At 37.6% G+C, this 23,622-nt stretch overlaps 2 protein-coding genes and 1 long non-coding RNA gene across 19 annotated transcripts; 1 reads left to right on the top strand and 2 right to left on the bottom strand.

The window, feature by feature from the left end:
• Positions 1-9,415: 9,415 nt before the first annotated feature.
• LOC126618845 (AAA-ATPase At2g46620-like) lies at positions 9,416-11,048 on the bottom strand. The gene has a single exon (XM_050287043.1). It carries the CDS (start codon positions 10,507-10,509, stop codon positions 10,135-10,137), a length of 375 nt encoding a protein of 124 aa, XP_050143000.1. The 5' UTR covers positions 10,510-11,048; the 3' UTR covers positions 9,416-10,134.
• Positions 11,049-11,833: 785 nt separating this feature from the next.
• LOC126618846 (uncharacterized) lies at positions 11,834-18,853 on the bottom strand. 17 transcript variants are annotated; one of them, XR_007621863.1, is made up of 14 exons: positions 18,532-18,853; positions 18,153-18,298; positions 17,998-18,064; positions 17,782-17,884; positions 16,972-17,060; positions 16,668-16,769; positions 16,421-16,440; positions 16,212-16,305; positions 15,663-15,725; positions 15,269-15,321; positions 14,340-14,414; positions 12,839-12,948; positions 12,152-12,190; positions 11,834-12,028 (listed from the first exon to the last, which is right to left on the bottom strand). It is a non-coding gene; the product is annotated as an uncharacterized LOC126618846 (long non-coding RNA). The 17 variants fall into 17 exon arrangements; XR_007621867.1 differs by having other exon boundaries at positions 16,212-16,279; XR_007621869.1 differs by having other exon boundaries at positions 16,212-16,260.
• A 1,149-nt stretch (positions 18,854-20,002) lies between these two features.
• LOC126619560 (zinc finger CCCH domain-containing protein 11-like) lies at positions 20,003-23,214 on the top strand. The gene is made up of 8 exons (XM_050287968.1): positions 20,003-20,288; positions 21,017-21,101; positions 21,190-21,330; positions 21,434-21,525; positions 21,674-21,862; positions 21,995-22,125; positions 22,306-22,408; positions 22,701-23,214. Exons 1-8 carry the CDS (start codon positions 20,118-20,120, stop codon positions 22,866-22,868), a joined length of 1,080 nt encoding a protein of 359 aa, XP_050143925.1. The 5' UTR covers positions 20,003-20,117; the 3' UTR covers positions 22,869-23,214.
• The last annotated feature ends 408 nt before the right edge of the window (positions 23,215-23,622 follow it).

The following is a 23,622-nucleotide window of genomic DNA, read 5'->3' as shown; positions in this document are numbered from 1 at the left end:
CATTTCTTGCAAGTTCAAGAGAGTTAAAACTCACAATTAAGGATGATTTGTCGGGGAAGAGAAGTGATAGTAGTTTTGATGGTATGATGGAGATGGTGATGGACCTTGCCAACTATTTGGATATTTAGAATGAGATGGCAAATGTCGTAGTGGACATGTAGAAGCAGCTCGATCAGAATCATCCCCCACTTCAATATCTGAGATAGCTCCACACTGTCATGTGAGATGGCGATGGCTGCAATGACAATTGCTTTGCGTGCATTGTATCGTTTGGTCTACGTACCAGAACTGATGACATTATCGGAAGTTGGATAAAGAGTCTGGCATTGAAAGATAAAGTTTTAAATCATAGAGAGAGATACAGAGAAAGAGTATTACATCGCTTGCAAATACATATGGTTATCTGCATATAAAGAAACATAATACAGAAACTGTTCTAAATCATCTCGTTCAAACCATCAAAATAGTTTAAAATTATCACCAAAAGAGGTATTCAATCAACAGGCTCAATACAAAAACTGTCTGAAGCACCCATTTCCACTTTGCTAGAAACTATGATAGTAGCCATTGGTTAACCTTCCATGATAAACTAAAAATTGAGATATTATAAAGAAAATAGATAATATTTAAACAGAGAAAAATCAATGAAATATAACCATCTCTGAATCTATTCTAAACAACCTCCATATAAACATGAGCACATCTTCATACACTCCATCTTCTCCTCTGTCTCAAATCAAATTCGTTTTAATACAGGTCTCAACAAATCAGACCCAAAAAGCTCCCTTGTCAAATAGGGGTAAACACGTCATTTTACTGTTGAGATGAAAATATGAAGCAGAAGAAAGAGAAAACCAGGGGCAATTCCGTCCTTTTACTGTGCTTAGGAATACTGAAACAATTGAACTGCGTTTTTGTATCTATAGAATTTCTGTGATATGGTGTTAAAAAGAGACATAACGTAGGCCATTTGGGTGCACTAGTGAAAATGTTAATGAATATTCAAGTAAACTAGAAGTTGGTGACTATGAATTATGATTGAAGTCATAGCATTTCTATTTCTATGAAAATGTTCATGAACTTCTTACTGTTATTTTATGGTAAAATTAAACTCATGATTTTTTGTGTACATATATACTTTTCCAATTACCTACGTATTTTTGAGATACTTTGATATTTCTTCCGACGATTGAGGTTCTTTATTCGTCAAATAGCCATTGAGATATTTGAGTAAACCACTATGTTTGGATGAGAGAAATAAACTTGGGATTTTGGTAAAAGTCAGAATTTATAAATTGACATGCAACAATTTCCTTATTTGGATTCATAAACATAGAAATTTAGAATTTATGCGTGGAAAAAAAACTTGGAATTTGGGACCTCCAATTCCCAAGTTCAAATTCCATGTAAATAGGTGTCATTTCCCAATTTCTATGATTGAGAGTTTAAAAATAATAAATTCCGTATTTAATTCCATTGTTCTTTTAAGTTAACCAAACAAGAAAATTTACAAATTCTAGAAAATAAAATCTTGTCATTTTAATTTTCGTTATTTTAAAATTCCTTAGTAATCTTAAATTTCTTCATCCAAACACAGTGTAAATATATAAATATACAGAGCTGCTTTCCTAAGGTTGAGGACTAGTGAGGAGTTCTTTCATCTGAACCCTTATATTAATCTAAGGGTAGCTAGGGTTATTAAGTTAAATCCTCCTCATTACACCTAAACAAAATTCTAACCGGAAAAAAAATGAGAGGGAGAATAGAACTACAAAGCCCAGTCGTCTTCCCCGTTACACCAAATGGAAAAACCCAGTTGTCTCCCAAAAATTCAATAATGTTCAAAATCCAGTAATGTTAATCACAAAGCACCAAAAAAAGATTGAGATTCCTGGGTTTTAAAAACTGCTTCTTCTTCATCGCGAAACCATGTCGGATTGTGCAACGCGGCCTATATCTTGTTGGTCGAATTCAATTTTCTATTGGGAGTCGAGAAACACGAGATGGATGGGTTGCCATAAAATTGAAAGCAAGACTTGGTGAGCCTCTAAATACGAAGCTCCAAGATAAAAGAAGAGGTTCAGAAATCCACACACCTAGACACTTAAACTCCCAACCACCCTACACACTCAGAAAGTTCTCTACGTTCTTCATCATACTTGTGAAGAACCACAAGCACCCATACACGTGTTGATTCCTCTATTGCCACAAGTCAAATCCTTGTGGCATCTATAGAGATTAAGTCACTACGGCCCTCAGATCAATGACCATACATATACACTCTACTAGGGGTGGGCACAGGCCGGGCCGGGCCCAATTTTGAGGGGACTGGATCAGACTTGGGTTCAAAGGAAACGGGTCAGGCTGGGGATTACATTTTCTAATATAAGAACTGAACCTTACCCGGCCCAGTTAAAACGGGCCGGTTCAGGCTGGGTCCACGGGTCCCTTTTCTTTTCTTTTCTTTTTTTTTGAAAAAAATAAAATAAAATTTGCACAAATTGCAAATTGCACAGATTTGCGCAGATTGCAAACTCCACAGATTGCAAAACAACATCAAAGGGTCCTTGATCTGAAAGTGGCTTGTTTACATCAATTGCAATGAAGAAGATCCCCTTATTCCTACAATGAGGAAGATCCCCTTACATCAATTATGAGTTAAAACTCAAACTCTTTAAGATAAATTTATCACGTAACTGAAAGACATAGGTAATATATTTGCAATCCTAGCTATATACAAGGTTTGAAAATGTACAAATATCAAGTCAAGCTTATGGCTGCGACTGGTTAAGAGTCTGACTCTCGAGCACAAGTAACAATCTGCAGTAGCAAACCTGTTTAATGTGTAATTCATCTGCTACACATTAAGTTAATTAATCTGTGCTTGGGTGTGTGAGTGTCACCCTTCAAATTCATGCAGTATGAGAAAACTACCTAAAGTTTTGTCAATGTTCAAGCTAACAGGACAGCTGCTCCACCAATGGATTAGATATTATTTTTTGCAGAGGAAATGAAAGGGAAGGACAATAAGCATATCAAAATCAGAGCTTTGAAAATCACTTTGTAGCGCAGTGAGTATATCAGAGCTTTTTAGTGGGAATAATACCATAACCAAAATCTTAAAAAAAAAAGCAAAATGCCAATCGTTCTGTGAAATCCACAAAAATCCATAAGTTTACAGAGACTAAGAAAAATCAAAGAACACTGCTAGAACGAGCATTTCAGAGCTCCATAGCAAGTGGGATTTCACATAGCAAGCACATTGAGGCCTATCAGAGGCTTAAACCATAACAAATAGTACGAAGAAGATGGAGAGAAAGACCCACCAGAAGAGAGAGAAACTCAAAACCCAGCAAAGCAAAACAAAACTCAGAATGCAAAATCACAGAACGATTAGGGTTTTCTACTTGCAAGCTATGACTTTTGGGGTCCTTGGAAATAAGAGTATAGCTATATATCTATATCCTACACTGCCTAAATGGTGGCAACATATCAATCATCAATCCATAATGCAATTCAAATTTTAAGAAAACCCTAAATGGTGGCAACAGGATTGAATCATCAATCTACAAATTCTAACTTAAAACCCCTAAAATCCCTACACCAGATATTCACAATTTCACATTAATAATAAAACCTAATTCAAAATTACTAAAATTTTAGAGGGATGATGGTTGGTAGCGGTACTGGACCACTGGTGGTAGCAGTGTTCCTTGACGGTGGTGTGGTCGCGACGGCGGAGGTGGTATCGTTATGTTAGTCGCGACGGCGCTGTGAGAGTCTAAGAGTTGGAGCTCGATAGTGGTGATGGGGTGATGGTGGTCGGGTCGCGACGGCAGAGGTGGTGCTGTTGCGTTGGTCCCAATGACGGTAAGCAGTGAGCACTGTAAGTGTGAGTGAGAGTCTGAGAGTTGGAGTCGATGGAAGGGACAGGGAGAGTCTGATAGTATGAGAGACTGAGGGTGATTCTGGAACTTAGGAGGTGGAATTGGCTAGGGTTGAAACTAACGATTAAGATTGGATTGAGATATGATATCTTAAATCTCGTTCGTCCATTGTAATACAAACGGGCTGGTCTAGGTACCCGCGGTTCCTATACTTTTGGAACCGGCCTAAACCTAAAACTTCAAAGGCCCATCCCGCCCCGCCCCGTTCTGTTTTTACAAAATTAGGACTCGGCCCGTACCCGCCCCGAACCTTGATTCCTATCCTGACCCGCGGTTCCTGTATCTGTTTGCCCACCCCTACACTCTACTGTTAACCCAATACCACAAATTCGATCAAGTTACTCAAGTAAAATACAAAACCTAAATCTATGATAATATTGCAGTATACTAACCTGAAGAACTAGAACCATAGGACGCCATGGATGCAGGAAAACAAGACTTGCAAACTGTGATTCTTCTGCTTTTTGTCAGATTGCTATTTTCTCAAAACTAAGAATAAGACTTGGTACCAATATGAGCGTTAATCAGAGATCACCACATATATATATATATATATATATATATATATATATATATATAACGTTAATAAGAGATCACCACATATATAACCTTCTCATATAATAATAAGGATTCCCTATTATAATCCATATAGAAAAATGCTTGTATTTTCTATCTCATATTAGTTCTAATATAAGACTAAATCCTCCATCAACTGGAATCATTCTATCAAGTGGAATCATTCTACTAACTCTTATAAGGTTTTCTTATGCCAATTGGACTCAGCCCACCATTATGAAATATCCAGTCTCATGTTCATAATCTTACATCTACAACCCCGGGATCGAATTAGAGCATTCAAACATTGTAACAGAGATCGTAACCTAATTGTACATTAATACAATCGTTTACTTTGTATACATATTCTTGTGTTATTTGTCCCATGAATTTCACGATCACACTTACCATCTCTTTTGCCCTTGTCGTTCAATTTCTTGGTTCTCCTGAAAGCACATCGCCGTTTGTGATCACCATCCTATAGTTTGGTCGGATCCACATCGCGTCGTCACATAGCCTACATTGCCATCTTAACTTTGGCCGTCGCACCAAACAAACATTGACCCGATTCAGAGGCACAACATGGAGGATGCACCGAGACAAAGAAAACTTTTTTCTTCGTTCTAGAAACAACGAAATGGCGTTCAAATTTTTTGCAGGATCGAAACGCTGGTAAAGAAAACGAGAGCGAGTGCAATTGAAAACGTTTCGAGCTGCAATGCAATCTCCTCATCCAATGAGATTTGTGTTTCAGTACAGTGGACAAAACTGGAGAGAGGGGGAAGGGAACGGAGGTGGCTAAGGACTTTGAAATTTCAGGAAAGGGTCGTCGATAAAAAAAAGGAAAAAAAAGCTAGAAATTGAGCTGGCAGAACGAAAAAAGAAAAAAGAAAAGAAAATCAAACTTTCTGGCATAAAGAAAAAAGGAAAAAGAAGGAAAAGCCTTAAAAATTTATGCATTTTTATCATTTTAAACTGTCATACCTGTTTTACATAAAAAAAACCTATTAAATATTATAATACTGTATTTTTTTAAATACTTTTACAACTATAGTTTATTTAAACATTTTTGTCTCTGTAGTTAAAATAGTCATTGAGATTTGCATAACACATAACTTTAATCCATGAGATTTAAAATCAATAGAAGTGGTCCCTAAGATTGTCCACCATCCATTATTTTAATCATTCCGTTAAAAAACTCTGTTAAGTAGAGGGTATAACACATAACTTTGGTCCTTGAGATTATCCACCATCCATTATTTTGGTTCTTCCGTTAAAAAGCTTAGGGATCATGTTTTTTAATGGAATGACCAAAATAATGGATGATTGACAATCTCAGGAACCACTTCTATTGATTTTAAATCTCAGAAACCAAAGTTATTTTGTCACATCCCGGCCCGGGGTGGACCACTTCCCGGGCCTGCTCCACCACCGTAGCACGATATTGTCTGCTTTGAGCTTACCATTCCCGCACGGTTTTGTTTCTAGGAACTCACGAGCAACTTTCCAATGGGTCACCCATCCTTGAAGTGCTTTGGCCTTCTTCTCGCTTAACTTCGGAGTTCCTACGGAATCCGAAGCCAGTGAGCTCCCAAAAGGCCTCGTGCTAGGTAGGGATGAGAATATACATTTAAAGATCACTCTCCTGGGCGATGTGGGATGTTACATATTTGTTATGAAAATCTCAGAGACCATTTTGGATAAAAAAAACCAACATTTTTTATTGTTTTATTTCACAGCACATCAAAAACAATTAATTTTTTCAAAGTACAATAATACCAAACTAGCCTTTTGTCACGTTCATACAAATAGGGGTGGAAAAAAATCCCGAAAACCCCAAACCAAATAAAAAAAATCCCGATCCCAAACCAAAAATTTCCCAAACCGAAATTCCCGAAATTTTAGGGATGCTATCCCGAACCGATCTCGATATTTCGGTACAAGAATCAGGATTGGCTTCTCGATATTTCGGGAATCCCATACCGAACCGAAAATATATAATATTAATTATTATATATATTTATACATATATATTATTCTTTTATAATTGATGCTAGTAGTTTCTAATTCATGCACTGCAACCTGGAATGCCCTACACCTTGCATATTTTTTATGTTCTGTTTGATATTCATTTGGATTTTATTATTGCTGCTGTCATGGTTGATGATTTCAGATGGCTTGATTCTTTTGTTTCTTAATAGGTTGCAAAAAGGGTTTAATTAATTTGAATTTTGACTCTGATAAAAACAGTCAGGCATGCCAGGTTTAGATTAAACTAGAAATTAAGCCCGTGCGTTGCCACGGGAACCAGCTGTTTCAGGCGTAATCGGATGAATAAAACATATTTAAGTTGAATAAATTTAACACAATTATAAACAAACAAAGGGATACATAAGGGAATGAGATCGATAAGATAAGCAATTTTGCTTTTATATACATTCAAGTGAGTTGGCATATAAACACATTGTATAATGAGTAGGAAGAAACTGAACGTCTTTGATTAAAAAGAGATGGTTTCCAAAAAAGTTATGTTTCTTTCCTTTAGAAACAGAAGAAACATTTAGTTGACACATAATATGTGTCATGCAGTGTAGACAACCATTTCAACAGGTAATTAAAAATAGAAAGTGTTGTGGACTTGTTCAAGTAGCTAATTTTGTAACCACAACTGTTCAAAGGAAAAAATAAGCAGGTTTGTTTCCACACGAAACTGAAGAAACAGAAGCAACCTGCAGTTTACACATATTTTGCCCCTGCAGTTAAGACGGCAAAATATATGCCCTACAGTCTACATACCTCACTTGTGCAACATATGCCTTACACAGGAAAAACATCAAAAATCGAATACAAATTTGTAAATTATGGACGGATTTTGTTTTACATTTTTATAATCAAATCAACCTACAGATAAGTTATATTCAAGTTTATACCAAATTCATATAACATTTCCAAGTAAATTCATACAGAATTCGTTTAACGATAAACAAAAATTTTAGCAAGTTGGGCTAAAATACTGCAATTGCTCAAAGTCAAAAAAGAGGGGAAAAAAGGTAGTCAGCTTAGCATAATATACAAATTTTCAAACTTTGAATTGCCTTGTTTGCAAATCAGTATTCCGTTATGCATATAACTATTGAACTTATTATTTGAATCCAAAGCGGAAAAGTCAGGAAGACATTCACAAAATCAAATCAAACGCACCAAATATCACATCAAAGAATAAATTATATAAATTGACAGATTGAAAGAAACTCAGTAGAGATTAGAAAGAGAAAGAGAGACCGAAGGAACTGGGAAAGTGAAGAGAGACGTAGTTGTAGAGGTTAACGAAGGATGCCATGGCCAAGAAATCAAACTTGAATAATTAACATTTATTGTTACAGATGATTAACTCTAAGGTCTCTCAATATCTGTGATCAAATGCATGTAAATGGTTAAATGAGTTGTTGATGCACAAAACCGGGGCGGTCTTGGAACAACGTAAATCCGACCGTGAATCTGCACAAACGCTCAAGAACACGAAGAACACAAAGAACACAAGGATTTTATCGTGGTTCACCCCAATGTTTGGGCTACGTCCACACTGTAGTTGATTCTGTTTCTCTGTAATTGTATGGATACAAGAGTTTGAGGGGAAGTCCCCCAGAGAGAGAAGAGAAGGGAGAGGAGAGCCTCGGTGGTGTGAGGTCTCTCCTGAATGTAATGAGAGCTTCTCTTAGCCTTCTTAAGCTGGCTCTCTCCCCTCCTCAAGAATGAGGGGAGGAGTCCCCTTTTATAGAATAAGGGGCTCCTCCTCTTTTACAAAGTATGGGCTTTAGTGTGAGGCCCAAATACAAGGCCCAAGGCCCAAATATACGAGGCCCTAAATATGGTATAAACAGTAGTTCCCCAAGTCTTCAGTCAAGAGAGTCTTTTGGCTGGAGACTTGAAATTCAGTCCATGTGTGGGCCGAAGTAACTAAATGTCGTCTAGAACTGATGCTCGATATGAGGCGGTGCCCAATCTGAAATGATGCTCAACTAGAAGTAGCACATGTTGTGAGGCCGCTTTGCTTGTAGCTTATGTTGCCTTGGTTGGCTTGGCTTGTGGCGTTTGAAGGTGAGGGAGTCCCTTTTATAAAATAAGAGCTCGCTCCTCAATACATAAGTGATGGGCTAAGTCCCCCAAGTATTTTTCATGAGGCCCAGTTGAGGCCCAATATATGGTACATAATGTAGTCCCCCAAGTCTTCGGTCAATAGAGTCTGTTGGCTGGAGACTTCAAATTGAATCCATGTATGGGCCGAAGTGGCGGTTGTTCGGAGGCGGTATTTGTATACCCTGCACTGAAGCTTTGTAGGTGAAGCTTTGCAAGTGAAGCTTTGCAAGTGAAGCTTTGTAAATGAAGCTTTTGAAGCTGATTGACATGAGTGATGCTCATGAATGTTTATGTTGATTGACATGAGTGATGCTCATGGATGTTAACATGAGTGATGCTCATGAATGTTAACATGAGTGATGCTCATGAATGTTTATGTATGATTGATATGAGGGATGCTCATGAATGTTCATGTATGATTGACATGAGTAATGTTCATGTATGATTTGAAGTACTGGGCGTACTTTTGATCGTCTGGTTGGAGCTATTTTGGGCTTATGGGTTTTCGCCCTCTACACAACATTCCAGCCCATTTACTTTAGGCTTTGCCGTTTTTTTTTTTTTTTTTTTTTTTTTTTTTTTTTTTTTACCCTCTGATGGGGTTTATACATATTACCCTCTGATGGGGTTTATACAAATGTTTTCAAAATAAAAGGAAAATAAACTACATCATTCTGATGGGGTATTTATTCCTTGTTTTTTGCAGTGTCTCCATGTGCATCCCTTTTACTTTCCTCTTTTCTGCTTTCCGAAATATTCTCCCAACAACATGATCTTTTTCTTTCTTTTTCTTTCTTTTTCTTTTCTTTCTTTTCTTTTTCTTTTCTTTCTTTTCTTTTTCTTCTCTTTTCTTCTGTGGCCGACAACAGTGTGGGTGTATGCCACCAGAAAAGTCTACCAAGTCGTGGCCACTACTTTGTTTTTGTTTATTGACCCCACTGCTTTTCTCTTAGCCTTCTTCTTTTCTGCTTTTGATATGTCGCTTGACGACATGATTAAGGGCACAGCTATTTGGACAACCTCTTCGACCCCACCCACCTTCTTTTCTTGGTACCTCCACTGCGTATTGCAGGAAGATTGTTTCTGAAATTAGACGGAATAAGGACTTTGCCACGTTGGTCTGTCGGTGATCAGGAGCCGTCTGCCACCATGACTGCTATGCTCAAAGACCGGAGTGTTGACCAGAGCTTGGACCGGCAAGTGTCTCTGCCGAGAGTGTTGACCAAAGTCGTGAATTAGAAAGCAGACGCATTGTTACCTTTGATCTTGAACCAAGCCTCAGCACACTGCTTGTGGGCAGCAGCCAAATCAGCCTTACAAGAACACTCCAGCTCAATAGGAATCCCAGATTCATGATTCGTTGCATCCAAGCTCAGGTGACAAATCCTGCAGTCCCTCCCCACTTTCGCCATTAACGACGAACTCAGAAACCTCCTTCCTAGTTCGAACCTTGTTAACAGACGCCTCCAGTTGGTGTTCAAGCTCCACCAGATCTTCAAATCAAATGCAACTTAGATCCTCGCTCGTGTAGCGTTGCAAACTTAATTCCAGATGGTGAGTTTCTCTCCTCATTTTTTCCAATTTCAAGAAGCATACTGCGAGCCGTGAATTTCTCCGTCCAGAAACGGTCCAGATCCTCCATCACGATCAGCGACTTCGGCATCGTTTGGAGGAGAAGCATTTTCAGATCGGAGTCGTCGGCGACTTTGGACATGTCGACGTCGTACCCGTCGTAGCTCAGGAACCTCGCCATGGCGGCGACGAAGCTGGTTTTTCCGGTGCCAGAGGGGTCGTAGAGCAAAAAGCTCCACTTCCATACGCGGAAATTTTCGAGATCGGACCGAATTTTATTCTTCAGCTCAGCGTTCATCACCACGGTGTCGAAGGTGGCGGGGTGCGTGAACGGAACCAATCGCCACCTTTCATTTTCGCTGGAGAGGTTTATGTAGAGCTTGATCTCTCTGTTCCGCTGCTCGATTTCGTCGGCGACGGTGAGGATGTGCTGGAAGTACTGGCGGAACACACGGCGCTTGTCGGACCGGTTGATTTTCAAGACGAAGGAGCGGATTCCGTCTGACTGGGATTTCTGGAGGGAGCGAGGTCGGGATCCCGAGCTTCTCGAAGATGATTTGGGTTTTGATGCTGTTGCCTTTTCTTTTTTGGTGTGCTTTTGCTTTTGGCTTTTGGGATGGGGGTTTTCTGGAAAAGCCCAAGGAGGTTCTGGGTTTCTGCAGATTTTGCAGTATTGATTTTGTAGATTTTGCAGATTCACAGTGGTGAGATTTGATGAAAAAATGAAAGAGAACCGACATAGTTTTTTGTGTCGTTTCCCACAGACGGCGCCAAATGTTGATGCACAAAACCGGGGCGGTCTTGGAACAACGTAAATCCGACCGTGAATCTGCACAAACGCTCAAGAACACGAAGAACACAAAGAACACAAGGATTTTATCGTGGTTCACCCCAATGTTTGGGCTACGTCCACACTGTAGTTGATTCTGTTTCTCTGTAATTGTATGGATACAAGAGTTTGAGGGGAAGTCCCCCAGAGAGAGAAGAGAAGGGAGAGGAGAGCCTCGGTGGTGTGAGGTCTCTCCTGAATGTAATGAGAGCTTCTCTTAGCCTTCTTAAGCTGGCTCTCTCCCCTCCTCAAGAATGAGGGGAGGAGTCCCCTTTTATAGAATAAGGGGCTCCTCCTCTTTTACAAAGTATGGGCTTTAGTGTGAGGCCCAAATACAAGGCCCAAGGCCCAAATATACGAGGCCCTAAATATGGTATAAACATGAGTAATTTAGCTTGTTGATTTTTCGTCAGCCACCAGTGCAAATTTCATACGAATTCTCTCATATGCTTTGTAAATCTACCAGGATTGGTAAAAAGTTAAATAATAAAATCAGGGATTAAACTTAGTTACTATAATATGTTCATGTATTATAAATTATTAATACATGCAGTGGAGAATGGTTCCATTGTAGACTGAGATGCAAAGAGGGCAAAAGATTGCATAATTGGAAGGAAGAGCTTCAAGATGAGAATTGAATTGATCAGCAAAAGATCGCATATACTGAGATGGAAATTGTAAGGAATGTGGATGTACAAATCACATGAGAATTGAATTAACTGATAAGTGCACAGTAACCAAAACCCTAAACAACTATAATACGCAAACAGAAAAATCTAAAAAACCAAGGAGATGGGAAAAGGAGGATGAATCATTATTTAACTGAAGAATACAATTCATAGAACAATAATTAGTACATAAAACGAAAGCAGCAGTGTAAAAGTCATGTGGCTACCTGAATTCTGAGGGCTAAGGACGATATCTTAATAGCACCAAGTTCTATTCTCAGTCAGAGTTTGGAAACTGAATTCACGACTCTTCTGGGTTCCTATTAACAAACATAACATGGCGGACCAAATTAAAAACAACTTTAAACCGAAAATTAAAATCTAAGTTGTTCTAGTTCTTTTTATAAGAATTCTCATAACCCTGAACAAAAAGAAAATTTTACCGTGAGCTTGGAGCTTATCGGGGTCACATTCTCCTTGCTCTGCAATCACACATCACAAAATTCGAAGTTGAAAACTTTTTAAAAATATATATATAGCAACTTGTCCTACCAACCTGACTTTAAAATACAACTTCACTAAAACTTTTAGCTGGGTTGAGGTTCCTTACATTACAAAAATGATATATAATGTAAAATAATGAACTTGATATTCCATGGAGGGGTATGTGTATCTTTTAGAACATCTATAGCAGACAAAATGGAAAGGTACAAAGCATTAAACAATTATCTACACCTAAACAATGGTCTAAAAATAAAACCTAATACAAAATTGTAGCTGCTAGTGGTTGAGATTGAAACAGAGAGGTAAAATCTGCAGGATCACAAAAAGAGAATTTAAATGTAGAATTTATCTGTAAATCAAAAACTCCAAAAAGAAAAACAATAAATAAAAAAATGAGGTCCATCAAGAAAAGAAACCTTACCAAGCTCAAAGCCCTAACGTTTAATCTAAATTAGAGAACACTAACCCAGAAGACAAAGTACTACACATTTCTTAGTAAATTACTTTGTGGTGGAGGCTATATGTATAAGTGATAATTTCAGTAACTTGTTGCTGAACCTTCGTTTATCAAAACATAATAAAGTACATAGAAAAAGCATTGTTGAATCTTCCCAACTATAAAGTACCTGAACATTTTTTTCACTCACACCAGGGACACCACAAAGTAAAGGAACTAATAGCCCAACTAATTGGTTAATGTCTTGTAAACCTTCCACTTGTTTATATGAGGATATGGCTGCACCAAAAATAAATATAGTTAAAATAAATTCAACCAATATGGCATGGAAACCATGGGAATTAATCATATGAACTGACTCAATTGACCAAAAAACACAACACAAAACGCATCAAACCATCAAGAAAACATAACCAAATTGATGTCCAAAGTCTAGGGTAAACAACACACATAGAGACTTGAAGTGGCAGATATTTGATGTTGTATGAACAATTATAAAAATCTTTTGCTGAAATAGCAAAATCAACACTACCAACATGAATTTTGACACGAAAAATATCTCACATGCCCTGTCTTAATCACAATTAAGGGAACATTAAGCATCTTAATTAGTTTACAAAATTAATATCAAAAGTCACATTTCAGCAGCAATTAATAGCAGAAATCAGAGTTTAGTGGCAGGGGACCAAAAGAATCTCAGTAAAAATGAAACAATTCCAAACAAATAGAAAGAACTCGAGAAAATTCACCAAAAATAAAAAAATAAAAAAACTGGAGAAACAATTTCAAACAAATCTTTAAAACGCAACCGCACCCGTTGCTCACTATCTCTCTCCCCAATTCCCACTTCTCCGTACATCTATCTCTTTCTATCAGCTTGCAATCATGTAAACTTGTACCATGGAAAATGTGAATCAAAGTAAAACATTTGGAAAGCATTAACTCTTCAATAATTCAAGGAACTTGGCTAAAATACCGTGATACAATCATTAATCTGCCGATGCACCAAGAATGTTGAATAGTTATAATTCTCTAATGTGATGTCTATAGGAGGGACTTTAAAGTACAGAGGGATTTTAGATTCGGTTGTTAAAAATGTACAACAAAAACATTAGACTAAATCTATGAAGCTGCTATTAGAAGAGAATGGAAGTTCTTCTAAAGTCAGATTCTAGTTTTTAATCCTGTAATGATTTCGATCACTGGGCAAAACTGATTTTCTAATACATGATGGACTTGTTATTTCTCTCCTGAGTCATGTTTTCTAATTTTTTTCTTCTAAAGTTTTGGCTGATCATCCAAATTGCAACGACATTCAACCTTTGGGACTTATGTAAATTTGGGGCAAAAAAAAAAAAAAAAAAAAACGGTCAATATACCATGGCTTGTCATTTTTCAACCTATCCAATTAAAAGTAGCACATCTCTAATTCAACATATCCAATTCATATCAGCACACATCCAAATTCCAGTTCAATAAACCACATATCCAAATCAATTCAAACTAAATACCTAATATTCAATCACATATCCAATTCAAACAACATGGCTAATATTCAAGAACATGTCCAATCTTTAAGCACATATACAAAACAGATTTAGAACACTATAAAATCCTCTTAGTAGCAGAACATAAACATCAAAATCCAACAGAAAGACAAAGCAGCATACCAATTCTCTATCTTGTATGCTGTTTTCAGGTGGATCCTCCTAACTCGTCCCAAAAAAACCGTGCATATAGTTCACCTGCAAGCATCATCCCACAGCCAAAAATTAGAGAGAACCAAGGAATACATAAGGAACCATGAAATGGGAAAAAAAATCAACCAACAGAGGAATGAGAAGCAAACACTAGAAAATTTTAAAGAAGCACAGAAATGAGCACAGCGAAACCCAAAAATTCGAATGATGGTTCTAACAAAGCAAACGAAAAACAAAACAATAAACAACGCTAAAATTTTCTACACACACAAAAAGTAGTGCTAGGGCTCAGTGAGAGAGAAGGTAGTGCTAAAGGCACTATTTGTCAGGCAATCATATAATAGCCACAAAAACAACGCTAAAATTTTCTACACATACAAAAAGAAATTGACACAATTTAACCAAATGTAATTTCAGCAGAAGGACAAAAAAAACCTAAATAGAACAGAAACAAAATCTCAAAATCCAAGTAAAACGAAGAACAAAAATCACATGACAAAAATTAATATAAAAAAAAAACCCAACATGCATGAAAGACGAATAATCGGTGAAAGCAAGGAAATCCATTTGCAAAGAAGGTTTTTGTTTGCGAACCTCAACAACTGGATCTTGTTAAGAGCAAGGCGAGGAGCAAAACCAAGCAAGAGAAAATTGAGCCAATACATATACAAAAGGGGCAAGTAAAAGAGTCCATGAATTTCCAGTGTAGCGAGTTAGTAAAAATGTACTCCAACATGACCAGGCCAAAAGGAGTTTCCTTCACTCTCAATATGGTTTATCAAAAGTAGTGTCTCATTTTCTTCAGGCCAAACATGTAGGACAACACCAATCACAACTACAATTACTAACAATTGTGCAAAAGAATTATAAAAACACTCATGTACCATATAAGAACAAACCTCACAATTGGTCTTAAGAACTGTTTTTCCAAAGAGACCCATTACAATGCGATCTGAAAGAAAACAAAACATGAATAATATCAACGAAACTACATTTTCTCTGCCAAGTAAAATCTACGACAGGTGATGAACAAAATACAAAGCTGTCAGCTTTAATTTAATTATTATCAAATATTGAGGGAAATTAACAACTACCCAGAAATGTTTGCTCAAAATTAATTGATGATATGAATAATTTAATTACACAACATTTACAAAACCCAAAGTTCTTTAGCTTAATTTGATCTTACCATTTAATTGGAAGAAGTAAAAAATTACATATAAATGTTTGCACACAATTAATTGATGAAACAACCAATTAGGCAATAAAAAATTTCAGATGAAGAAATCATACCAATGGGTTTTCATTAATTTCGATATCGAAGTTTAACTTTGTGAGTCGCTCCAAATCGTTCTCCTGCCAAAAACAGAAACAAACCCCCAAAATAAGGAGCTCTGTTGGTTCCCAAATTTTAACAACTGTTTCACGTGTACCTTTCATCAAACAGGTGGTGATCGCTGCTACTAAGCAGGATTGAAGATTGAGTATCTCATTATTATAGGAATTAGAAGTCATCTTCCAGACGAAATCAAATACTCAAGGACAGGCAATCAAACTAATGGTGTAGTGAAGAGAATAAAACACAACCTACTACTCCCTCTCTCTCTGTGCAAAGGCGGCATGGCTCTCATTCACCAAACCCTCATCGAATGACAGCCACCTAGACCCATCCCAATCCGTCCCAAACCCATAGGACAAAATTAACCTTCCTAACTTAGCATCCAGACCGCTTCAGATCTAAAAACTTTTGGCACAGAGAGTGCACATGCATAATTAAAATTCACAGATCTAGTGCATGCAGCCGTACATCAGTAAAGAGAGCCAGAGATTATTAGATTTTACCTTGGGTCCGAGATCCTTAAGTCGTGTGCTCTCCATTTTCCAAAAGGACCTGAGTGTTGAAGAGCGTCCTCCAAACAAATCACAGATACATTAGCTAGCACAGAGAATAGACACATTTTTTTGTTTCAGACCGCAGATCCAAGAACCACACTTATTTCACCGATTTTTAGTTATGGACAGAAAAGCGAAGCAAGGGATTGGATGTTTACCTTTGGAATTTTTGTGCTCTCTAATGAGAGAGAAGGGAACCCATAATGAAAAACAAACCAAAGGGCAAACAAATAAATCGACGCCCAGAAAATCCCCCAATCGATTTAAAAAACAAAAAAAAAATCAAAAACCATACTGCCTAAATTCGTGTTATAGCAACCCTAAATTCAAAAAATTTCTCTAGGTTTCCATATTTTCTCATCCAACAAACCACAAATTCATATAAAATCAGAAAAGTAAAATTACCAACAGTGGGGCTCGTATGAGGGCATTCCTCCGCCTGCAACGGCGTCGAGATTGCTTTCTGCAGCAAGGATTACACAGGAAGTCAGTAAAATTCATAGACATCTGCAAGAAAACAAAACCACCGAAAGTCAGAGATTTCCAAAACCGAAAAGAAATAAGAGAGAGAAAGATTGGAGTATCGTAAGTGTATAAACATATTGGAAAAACAATTGCAGGGCAATTACTACAATATGAATCAAAATTCCACTGTTTATTACACAGTGCTTTGGAAATGTGTAAGTAAAGAAAGAATTGGAGTTCTTACAGAGTCTTGGCGAACTGAATATTAGCTTCGAGCGCCTTGAGAGATTCATTGAAGGACTTCATTCAACGTTTATCAAATGCCAGTAAATTCTGTAATGTACATAGAAAAATCCAGAAATATTAGAGATGAACAAAAATAAGTGAATCAGACGACTGTAATTTTGAAATATCATCTATTTGCTAATACGACATTTTTCCATCAAAATAACACAAACCCCAAAGAAAAAATGGAAATTGGGAACGACCCATAATCTGAAAATTTACAAATATTAACAGAAACGGATGAAATATGAGAGAAAGAATTGGAGTTCTTACAAAGTGTTGATGAAATTTTAGAGAAAGAATTCGATTTTCCTGATCGTTTTTACTCTTTTCTCATCCCTCCCATCAAAAATCCTAAACACTCATCACTCCACCCACCTCAAATCCTCTCTCTCTGAAAATAGCATAAATATATAACCCTTTCTCTCTCTGTAATCTGAAGAAAAATCTGATCAAAATTTATAAAATTGGTTTTTGGTTTGGGAAGGTGTAGACAGTTAGAAGGGAATTTGGAGAGAGAAGAATGGTAACGTTTTCAGTAGTTGGGAAGCAAAGCCATATATGTAGCTCGGTTCGTTTAGAACCAACGATCATCCACACAAAACTTTGACTTACACAAAAACCGATTCAATAAACCAAAACAGATACCCAAAATTATAACCAAACAATCAAAACCCACAATAAAAAAACCATACAACAACAATACTTTCACAGAAAAATCTGTAAAAAAAACCCCACAAACCCCCCAAAAAAAAATCAATCTGATTACCTCGCCCCTCTCCCTCCCATTAGTCCCCTCCAAATCCATGGCAATTGTGCACGGCTCACTGCCAACACACTTGGCAATCCAAATACTCTTTGTAGTTTGGCTCCTAAAACAAATCCACAAAATCAGATAGTCCTCTCCCCCAAAAAAGCACTTATTCCAAAAGCAAAAAAAAAACCAAAATTGACTACACAATCAATTCCAAACTCAGAAACTAACCTTCCACTGTAAGCATCCATCTCCCTAAACTTAGTCCGAAACAAATGATTTAACAAAGTGCGTTTCCCTGCAAAATCAAAAGCCATAAGCACCAAAACCAAAGTCACCAAAAATCTCAAAACTCAACCAAATCGAACAAAGTTTCAAACTTTTACCGCTGCTCTGCGGACCCATGACTGCAACAACCGCATAGGAGAGTCCGCACTCAGTAGGCTTCACCTCCTTCGCGAACCTGTCGAGCCCATCTGCATTAAATTCTCCATCGCTATTGATAAGTAAATTTAAGAAAACATCAAAACCCCTGGAAAAAAAAAACAAATTCTTTCAGAAAAACCAAAGAAATTCACTCAGGTAATCAATCAATTAAGTACCTAATTCTCCTGGATGTCTTGAATAAATATAACACTCCAATATAAATTAACTACCCAATAGTAATTTTTCCTGTTTCTTTCTTCTTATTCTCGGGAAAGAAACATACCCAGAAACAAATAATTGAAGAAAGCATACAGAAATTATTGGGGAGGAGTAACATACAATCTGCTGGGTTCTTCTTCGCTTTGCAGATAAGAGGTGGTGGCTTCTCATCGAGTTCATGTATGCCCGAAGTGAGACGGTGAGCGGGCGTGAGAGAACAGGGCGATGAGAGAGAGTCGGGAGAGAAAAAGAGGGAAAGAAATGGGGATGGAAACGGACGGAAATGTAGTCGAACAATCCACGATGACTGACGGGTGGGCGCTCTTTCACTGTGCAAAATCGAGGATCCCCACTCCTCCCTCTCCCTCTTTCTCTCTCGCTGTCTCCCTCTCCCTCTGTCTCTCTATCTCGATCCCAAAGCGGCATGACCTCCCATCCTCGAAACCCTCGCCGAACGAAGAATAAAGAGGCGGTGGCAATTTTGTAAATAAACTGAAATTCAGGTACAATGAACAGTAAAAAACAGTGCCAATTGCAATGCTTTCTTTAGACTAAAGTAATGGTAATGTGAATGAAATGACATTCCTAGTTCATGAATGTGTTCTTGAATTATATATTTGAACAACAATTCATAATTTCATATTTCAATTTGGAATTCCCCAAAATTTGGTTTGGGATTGGTCTTTAAATTCTCGTCCCGAAAAATTTCGGTTTGGGATTTGAGATATTAGTTTCGGTATGATATCCCATACCGAACCACCCCTACATACAAATCCCCTTCAAAGATAAGTCCTTGCATGGGTCCCACAATGTGAATATTACTTCTTAAAAAAAATACGGGTCTCACACATTTTAGATTGAATTTTCAGATAAGGAAATTATGATGCATTGTTTTCTTTTAAATTATTATTATGATATTTTACACTATGGGGAGGGAAATGATTTACACCCACGGCACAATGGGTAGAAAATGAAGACTCTAAACATCAGGATGATTTACCACTTACAATTATGGCGCATTGTTAAAGAATGTTTTCACGGTTCAAATCTCATAAGTGAGATGAATTAGTTTATTGTGTTGTTGAATATTTTTATTTTCCTTGTTTAATACAAACGATATCCAACTCTGGATTATCTAATTACGAAAGGATGTATGAGATTCAAACATGGATCCAAAATAGGAATACACTACTCTGGCTAATTTAGCAAATCTATATCCGCATGGGGTTGTTGAATTTTTTTTCTTCCTTTTTGACACAAGATATATTCACGCTAAGGAATGTAAGAATAAATTTATATCAACCTTGAAAATTAATTAGGAGATTAAGCACACTATCTCAAAACGACATGTAGTGTTAAAAAAAAACACACGCAATATATTTTTAAACGACATGTAGTTAGGTAATAGGCCAAGCATTTTTCGCGTCCAACTCCTACGTGGCGCCAATTCTCGCAAAAGGCAGTAGAATTACACGAGGGTGAGGCCAACCCGCCCCCAGCAATCCGCCACGTCCAGGATTTCCAAGGGCAAATCCGGAAATCCATACAATCGCAATCTTCTGGAGTGTCCCGACCGGACCAAATTCCTTAACCAGATTACCAGACCGGATGTCAGCGACACATCATTTCTGAAATTCGGACGGAAGATCAAAACCCTGCAGTCGTCCGAAATATCGGAAATCGGAAACATTTGATGCCGATAAGAGATGCCGCCGAAGCAGCAATCGAAGGCCGATTTGGCGAAGAAGCAGAAGATCGTAGAGGACAAGACCTTCGGGCTCAAGAACAAGAACAAGAGCAAGAATGTCCAGAAGTATGTTCAGACCCTCAAGCAATCTGTCCAGCCAAAACCCGATCCTTCCAAGACCGCCGCTAAGGTCCCATTTTCTTCATCTTCTTCTTATTTTCTATGATTAATCGAGGAATGATTAAATTTTGATTGATTGGTTGATTAATTAACTTGATTTTGATGTATTAGAAATTATTTTTTTTATGGAAGTTTCGATTTTTGTTTTGATTCTATGCGACGTGACAGAATGGATCAATTTAGATAAGAATTAACGTTGCAGATGTTAGTTAGTCCAGTTGGTCAGGACAATTTACACCCTTACGCGCAAGTTCGAATCCTACTAAAAGGTCGTACCCAGTGCACAAGGCTCCCGCTTTACGCAGGCTCCCGCTTTACGCAAGTTCGAATCCTACTGCGTGGATAAAATAGTTTAGGATATCGCCTTTTGGAAAACAAAAGATTAGAAAATAAAATTTTGAATTTGCATGGTTAGGGAAACATTCAATTACACATATATTAGTTTGGGGAAAAAGGAGTTGCTACAACCTGGGATGCCACCATGGCATCCCGAAATAATGACGTGGCGGGTGGCATCCCGAAATAATGACGTGGTGCCATGTGTTTTAATTTCTCGGATGGTGTTGCATGATGGGTTTGGGACACTGCCATCTTGGTATCTCTGTTTCATGATAGTTGTTCTCGAGTTTTAGGCTTTGGTTTTGTCAAGTGTTTGAGTATCTGTTTTGCTTCATATGGAGTTTCTTTTGTATAGTAACTAAAATGAGAGAAATTTTGTCTGTGAGATTTGTGTAACAGAAGAAGAAGGAGGAAGAGAAGGCCAAGGACAAGGAACTGAATGACTTATTTAAGGTTGCTATTAGTCAACCGAAAGTACCAGTTGGTAAGTGATTACTTTCTGTTCTAGTGTCTAGTTGATTGGCGTTTTTGAAATTCCGACATGATATAAATGGTTAATTGATTGTGCGTAGGTGTTGATCCCAAGTCTATACTATGTGAGTTCTATAAAGCGGGGCAGTGTGCAAAGGGTTTCAAGTGCAAGTTCTCACATGATTTGAATGTTCAGAGGAAAGGAGAAAAGATTGACATTTACAGTGATAAGCGTGATAATGGTACCATTATAATTTTTAACTTCAGTATGATGCCAATTGTTTGACAATTTTGGATTTCGTTGTGGTTTATGTTGTTCTGAGTTTGATGTTATATCTTTTATAGAAGAAACAATGGAGGATTGGGATCAAGAAACCTTGGAGAAGATGGTGGAGTCAAAGAAAAATGAGTACCAGCAGAACAAACCAACTGACATTGTAAGTTTTCTCTCTCTGAGGTGTTTTGTACAACCTGCATTCTAGTTCCCAACTTCATACATGCTTATTTAATATAGATATTTGAACCATCAATGAATTGTTAGACTTCAAAATGATTTTTCCTTTGTTGTTTTTAATACATGTGCAGATCTGTAAATACTTCTTAGAAGCAGTGGAGAAGAAACAATATGGTTGGTTTTGGGTCTGTCCCAATGGCGGCAAAAATTGCCACTACAGGCATGCTCTTCCTCCAGGATATGTTTTGAAGTCACAGATGAAGGCTCTGCTGGACGAGGAGAGTGAAAAAATACCCATTGAGGAGGAGATTGAAAATCAGGTTATTTGAACAAGTCTTTACATTAAGTTATACTGTTATAGCATTTCGAGTTTGACTGTCTAAACGCTTTCAGTTTATCATTGCTATCATTTCCTGATATGTAACCTAAGCAAACATTCGCCTTGGTTTTAGCGTGTTAAATTGACAACTTCGACACCTATGACTCCTGAGCTATTTATGCAATGGAAGAAGAAAAAGATTGCAGAAAGAGATGCCAGCTTAGCTGCAAAAATGGCAGAGCGAGCTAAGAATGACCGTATGAGGTGTGTTTATTTTCCACTTTCTCCAATTTGTTATCACCCCACCCTTTCAAAGAAGAAAAAATAATAAAAATAAAATGGATACAAACATTAACTTTCTGATGTTAACAAAGGAAATAGCTATGAACGATGAAGGGGCATTTTGGATGTGAACTGATTATGTTATCGTTTCCACTCTTGCAGTGGCCGTGAACTATTTTTGTCAGATTCTAGCTTATTTGTGGATGATGCTGAGGCAGATGAGAAGTACCACAAGGAGGAAGAACCTGCAGTTGCTGAAAAGAAGGTTGGTTTTAATTTTGAATTTATATTGGCGATGAACAGAAGGGTAGTTTCACTTGTTAGCTGGCACGCTTTTATAATTCTAACCTCAAAACTCTGTATACTATTGCACTGGATGTTATGAGATAGAAGTGCTCAGGTCTGTTAAAGCTTATGATAACTGTTTTTACACTATTGACCGTAGATGCCGGTGAGGAATTTGGGTTGCTTTTCTATGGCGTGTTATATTTGATTAGCACAGAATTCAATGGACATTGTTAATTGTATCACTCAAATTTTCTATGGTACGAATTCAGGCCAATGAGAACTCTAATGGAGATGGACCGAGCAACTCAGCAACAGCTGGTGGTGATGCTGAAGTTACCAATGTTGATGATGACGATGAACTGGACATAGATGAGTTAAACGAGTTGGAAGCAAGCTTATCGAATGTAGCAATTCAAGATCCAGGCACTCATGCTTAGTCCACAAGAGCCAATCTGAAGTCTGCATACTTTTTTTTTGAGTGTGGAATCGTGTTATTATCTGTAAGCTCATGACCCCCTCAAGGAGCATAACCTCTCGGATGCTCTCTGAAAGGTTATAATGTTCACCCGTCAATGATCTTAGCATCCTTGGGGATCATAATGTGCATTTGTGTTATTTATCCAATTTTCCTTGGTCGATAGTCCCTTAAGAAGGATACAAGAATAATCATGTTGCGTTGTATTTTACCTGAGCATTGTAGGATGCAAGTAATGTCTCCTCTCAGTTAATGCCAGAACTACCTAAATGTTGAAGAATTTAAACAAATGTTTCTCTTGGATTCAAGTGGTAATTCTTGTGCTTTCAGATGCTTAGTGTTAATCTATCAAATGTGGCGGCTTCATTTGGTCCCAACAATCCGAAAGTTGGAGACTGAATCATAAGCCTTCACCATCCACTCCATGGAGTTTTACATTGTCTGAAACCTTAAACTAAAGTTACCAAAATGCAGCCGATGTTCGTTTATATTCTGTAAATTCATGCTAGGTCAACAGTAAACACTTACTATTGCGTCCATATAATAGTTCGGCATCTCACAACCCCAAAAGAAAATATGTCATACCATCAGTTGAATACGGTTATCATTACCCATCATCGAAAGGCACGTTCTATGGTTCCACAAGTACCACGAGATGAAGCAATCAACGTTTGGTGTGGCCTATAATGCCTATAGTGACCAACATAGTGACATAA

Source organism: Malus sylvestris, chromosome 4 (assembly GCF_916048215.2).
Source record: "Malus sylvestris chromosome 4, drMalSylv7.2, whole genome shotgun sequence".
In the NCBI taxonomy this organism is placed as follows: Eukaryota; Viridiplantae; Streptophyta; class Magnoliopsida; order Rosales; family Rosaceae; genus Malus; species Malus sylvestris.
Note: the sequence above shows the minus strand (reverse complement) of the source record. Positions and strands in the feature narration are given on the sequence as shown.

Coding starts and splice junctions, on each gene's coding strand:
- LOC126618845 (XM_050287043.1), bottom strand. CDS start 10,509: ATGAACGCTGAGCTGAAGAATAAAATTCGGTCCGATCTCGAAAATTTC.
- LOC126619560 (XM_050287968.1), top strand. CDS start 20,118: ATGCCGCCGAAGCAGCAATCGAAGGCCGATTTGGCGAAGAAGCAGAAG. Junction 21,526..21,673: donor AGAACAAACCAACTGACATT/GTAAGTTTTCTC, acceptor ATACATGTGCAG/ATCTGTAAATACTTCTTAGA. Junction 21,863..21,994: donor AGGAGGAGATTGAAAATCAG/GTTATTTGAACA, acceptor CCTTGGTTTTAG/CGTGTTAAATTGACAACTTC.